Raw genomic sequence first — 5,511 nt, forward strand, 5'->3', positions numbered from 1 at the left:
CCAGAGTTGAAGAGAGAGAGGGAAAAAATGGTAAGTATCAAGATCTGAAAATAGAAATAAGAAGGATATGGGATATGCCAGTGGAAATCGTACCCATAATCATAGGAGCACTAGGCACGATCCCAAGATCCCTGAAAAGGAATCTAGAAAAACTAGAGCTGAAGTAGCTCCGGCCTCATGCAGAAGAGTGTGATCCTAGAAACGGCGCACATAGTAAGAAAAGTGATAGACTCCTAGGAGGCAGGATGCAACCCGGAACCCCACACTATAAATACCACCCAGTCGAATTGGACGGCAGTGATAGAGAAAAAAAAAGAAGAAAAAAAAAAAAAAGTAATAATAATATCTGAAAACCAGTGAAGACGAGTGGCTAAAGAGTGTATGGGAAGAAGAACTAATAAAAGTAGACGGAGACCCAGAAAAAATATACAGAGACAGGAGAATGACAGACAGAACAGAGGACTGGCACAACAAACCAATGCACGGACAATACATGAGACAGACTAAAGAACTAGCCAGCGATGACTCATGGCAATGGCTACTGAGGGGAGAGCAAAAGAAGGAAACTGAAGGAATGATAACAGCGGCACAAGATCAGGCCCTAAGAACCAAATATGTTCAAAGAACGATAGACGGAAATAACATCTCTCCCATATGTAGGAAGTGCAATACGAAAAATGAAACTGATAAACCACATAGCAAGCGAATGCCCGGCACTTACACAGAACCAGTACAAAAAGAGGCATGCTTAAGTGGCAAAAGCCCTCCACTGGTGCCTGTGCAAGAAACATCAGCTACCTTGCAGTAATAAGTGGTACGAGCACCAACCTGAGGGAGTGATAGAAAACGATCAGGCAAAGATCCTCTGGGACTATGGTATCAGAACAGATAGGGTGATACGTGCAAATAGACCAGACATGACGTTGATTGACAAAGTCAAGAAGAAAGTATCACTCATTGATGTTGCAATACCATGGGACACCAGAGTTGAAGAGAAAGAGAGGGAAAAAATGGATAAGTATCAAGATCTGAAAATAGAAATAAGAAGGATATGGGATATGCCAGTGGAAATCGTACCCATAATCATAGGAGCGCTAGGCACGATCCCAAGATCCCTGAAAAGGAATCTAGAAAAACTAGAGGCTGAAGTAGCTCCAGGACTCATGCAGAAGAGTGTGATCCTAGAAACGGCACACATAGTAAGAAAAGTGATGGACTCCTAAGGAGGCAGTCGAATTGGAGGACTGTGATAAAAAAAGAGAGAGAGAGAGAAAAAAAATAATAATAATAATGACTTCCTTGTCATGCTTCCTTGAAGTATATTTTTCTAAAAGGGAGAGGTACAAGCCCGCAGATGAGTATACCCCTGCTAACGGTGAGTCGTGGTCCGCTGGCAATTTCATTGACGTAATGGGGTTCCTTGACAAGATCTCAAGAAACTGTTTTTAAAAGAGGAGGGTTAATAAAAGAAATGAACCTGCAGTAAATTCGCGCTAGTCATGAAAACTAATGAATTTCACAGTTTACACAAGTAGGATTACTGAAATCTTCAGATGACTTTCTGAGCGCCTTTTGAACCTAGTGATAAACCTGCACACATTCAATACTTGAGTTTCTTTGTAGCGTCCCTTCGTCCCCTGGCCCTTTTTATTCCTTTTACTGTAACTCCGTTTATATTCTCTTTCTCCCATCTTACTTTCCACCCTCTCCTAACTTTTTACGGTTAATTTACGTTTCAGCTGTGAATGACCTAATAGGTCCCAACACTTTGCATTTGGGTGTAATCTATATGTTCTATTCTAGAGAGAAACACCCAAAGAAAACAAGTCACAGGGAAGGAATAAGGCAAATCGGGGGTTTTATATTTACATTCTGAGATGGTAAAAAAAAAAAAAAAAAATAAATAAAATAGTGACCCTTTAGTGAACGCGTTGCGAACCAGGGGGGATAAAACGGCCATCGGTAAAACCCCCTACGGAAACTCTTTGCCATTAGCGTGTTCTCCACTTCTCTACATAGGATAAGTCCCCTTACATAACCCTTTAAGCTCAATCATGCCCGCGGACACGTCAGACGCTCTTCTTTATGGAGAGTTGTATCATGCATAATGTGTCGAGGGTTGTTAGCAGGAAAATGTATGATAGAAGGGGAAAATAATTTGGGGAGATACAACGCTGTCCTTTGAAGGATGATCCGATAATGAGTTTAGCATTTCATCTCTTCAGAGGATATTGGATTCGAGGGGTTATGTCTCCATAGCAAGTAGTCGTAGTCGTCTAAGATATCCTTTAAAATCTTTGGCAGATCGCGGTCTTTCTCTTGGGGAATATAAAACAAAATTGTTGAGTGTGTGATAATTGTGTGTTGAGACGTATATGAATATTCATCGGTGCATAAACTAAATACGTTAGGCTTTCAGCCCCTTATAACCCGACTCCTTTCATAATCAAATTATATGAGTAGTTTCTGTTAATAGCATAACGTTTAGAACCCCTTCTTAAATGAGAAACTCTCCATTTTTTCAAGCGCCTTAAGTCAGTAAGAAATTCGGGGTGTTGAAGTGTCATCTTTTGTTTCATTTTTACCTTTCATAAAAAATTTTGCCTTTGGCATTGAAATGTAAATAAACATAATAGTTATTACGTGTACGGTTTAGACATCATAGCGTTAAAGAACATACGGCTGCTAATATAAATTCCATCATCATATTACTTCCTGTAATGTACATGTATCCCTTTGTTACACAAGGTGAATATTTATGCGTTTATTGCAGGTCATCTGGTAGAGACAATGATAATAATAATAATCTATATAAATAAAAATGCAAATGTTCATTTGTTCAATATCTTAAATCTCCGAAAGTTCTTCACCGATTGCTTTGAAATGTTGACAACTTTGCATTCGAATACCCGAGTAATTTTATAACGGCGTTTCATCATACCTCCCCCGCTCCGAAGGGGGTGGGGTTGAGAAGTGATTCCCTGAAACGGAGCTGGTTCTGCAGTGAAACGGGGCTGGTTATACCCTATACTTATTTACTTTACGAATTTATCATACTTTTTGTGACTTATCATTTGGAAAAGAATATATAGGGTAAACCAATGACATCAAAGAGGGTGGAGTTTGAGAAGGGGTTTGGCAGAGAGAGAATGAGAGGGAGAGGAAGTGAGAGAGAGTTAGGGACAAGAAAGAGAAAGAGAGAGAGAGAGAGAGAGAGAGAGAGAGAGAGAGAGAGAGAGAGAGAGAGAGTTGGTATTAGTGAGAAGAAAGAGGGAAAGAGACAGTGATGGTTGGAGAAAGAAAGGAGCTTTTTCTTTTCATTCTTTTCCATTTAACCAGACTAGTAATAATAATAATAATAATAATAATAATATAATAATATAATAATAATAATAATAATAATTGGGAAAAACTCTCTATCACGAGAGTATATATAATGTTCTAAGGAGTCCGCAATAATAAAAAATGTTAAGAGTTTGTGTATAATTTAAAAACACTTTATAAAGCGTTCGAACCCTTCCCTGGGTTCATCTTTAGTCCAAAAGCATTTGAACTGAAGATGAACCCAGGGAGGGAAAAATTCGAAACTTTATAAAGTGTTTTTAAGTTTTACACAAACTCTTAAACATTTTTTTATTATTGATAATTCCTGAGACTGGTTAAGCAACATTGTGGCTGGTCAGTCGTTGGATGGGTGACCGCTCTCCTCGGCGTTGATTCCTTGGGAAAGGATCTTTACCATAATTTCCTCAGTCTACTCAGCTGTAAATGAGTACCTATCCGTGATGGGGTGGGGTCCAGCTATGGGTTAAATAGCAAAACTCAGCAATGATGTTATAGCTGGATTAAATAGCAAAACTCAGCAATGATATTAAGAAATGAAGGAATAAACGACAACGACGTAAATGGAACCTCTGCATAACAGAGGAGCTTCGTCCGGCAGCCAGTATTCAACCCAATTGAAGGAGAAGACGGTCAGGTACTTGGAGGTCGTCATCCAGCAACTGACCACCACAGCGACAGTAACCAACAGCTTGAGATTGGAGCTACAGAAGCAAACCAAAGGAAGAAATGGACAAGAGAGGAAAATAAGGAAATATGGAGATGCTACATCAGAAGCAACCCTGACGGAGAGAGGATATAGAAGAAGGTTGGTCAACATCTGGAATGAGAGGAATGACACCCACCAAACAGAGCAGAGGCTGGCATACCAGGTAAGGAACATAAAGAAAAAGAACTGGCTCTCCCCAACAGAAAGAGAAAAACGGGAAAAACCTGTAAAGGGAAATGTCACACGATAACGAATTACACGAAGACGAACTGAGAGACGATGCCACAGAAGACGACAGGGATGATGAGGTATCAAACAACGACACATGAAGAAACACCGACGAAGTAACAGAGAGGACGGAATGGTTAGAAAAGATTAGACAATGGATGGAGCCAGATACAGAGAGAACAAAGATCCCCTCCATGAAAGCCTACAACACCAAGAAATTAAGGGAGAAAACAAGTGATGTCAATGAAAACGGGCATAATACACACCACCAGTATCACAGAAACAAATAACTTGGCATATGCAGGAGCAAGATTAGTAGCAGAACTGATGGGGATTCGAACACCAACACCACCAGCACAACCAACCCAACAGAAACCAAAACAGCAACCTCCTTGGAAAAGGCGCCTGGAAAAGGAAATCATGGTGATGAGATCTGACTTGAGTAAACTGAAAGAGATGGCAGAAAAAAGGCTAAGAAGCAAGAAAACAAGGGAGGAACTCAACGAGAAATACAAAGTACAAGAGAGGGGACTAAACAACACAATAGAAGATGTAAAAAAACAGAGGCTTATAGCCAAAGCACATAAGATCCAACGGTACATGAACAGGAATAAGGGATACCAACAGAACAAACTATTCGGAACCAACCAGAAAAAACTATACAGCCAACTAAGAGGGGAAGACAACCACCAAGAAATTCCTGAAGCCGAACCAAGTAAGAGAGACTGGGAAAACATATGGAGCAATCCAGTATCACACAACAAACATGCAACATGACTCCAGGAAGTCAAGGAAGAAGAAACAGGGAGAATAAAACAAAGATTCACAGAGATCATGACAGACACAGTCAGACACCAACTAAAGAAAATGCCAAACTGGAAAGCCCCAGGTCCCGATGAAGTCCATGGATACTGGCTCAAAAACTTCAAGGCCCTACACCCACGAATAGCAGAACAACTCCAGCATTGTATCTCAAATCACCATGCACCCAACTGGATGACCACAGGAAGAACATAATTAGTACAAAAAGACAAGAGTAAGTGAAATATAGCCAGTAACTACAGGCCTATCACCTGCCTACCAATAATGTGGAAGTTACTAACAGGTATCATCAGTGAAAGGCTATACAACTACCTAGAGGAGACAAACACCATCCCCCACCAACAGAAAGGCTGCAGTAGGAAGTGTAGGGGCACAAAAGACCAGCTCCTGATAGACAAAATGGTAATGAA

General features: G+C 40.3%; 1 protein-coding gene across 1 annotated transcript in view; it reads right to left on the reverse strand.

Moving 5' to 3' along the window:
* Positions 1-2,205: 2,205 nt before the first annotated feature.
* The window catches only part of LOC135223135 (H/ACA ribonucleoprotein complex non-core subunit NAF1-like), a 7,785-nt gene continuing 4,479 nt past the window's right edge, over positions 2,206-5,511 (reverse strand). Inside the window, exon 3 of the mRNA XM_064261639.1 lies at positions 2,206-2,318. Coding sequence (XP_064117709.1) covers positions 2,206-2,318 — 113 coding nt within the window. The remainder of the gene's footprint in view (positions 2,319-5,511) is intronic.

This window comes from Macrobrachium nipponense, chromosome 8 (genome assembly GCF_015104395.2).
Source record: "Macrobrachium nipponense isolate FS-2020 chromosome 8, ASM1510439v2, whole genome shotgun sequence".
NCBI lineage: Eukaryota > Metazoa > Arthropoda > Malacostraca > Decapoda > Palaemonidae > Macrobrachium > Macrobrachium nipponense.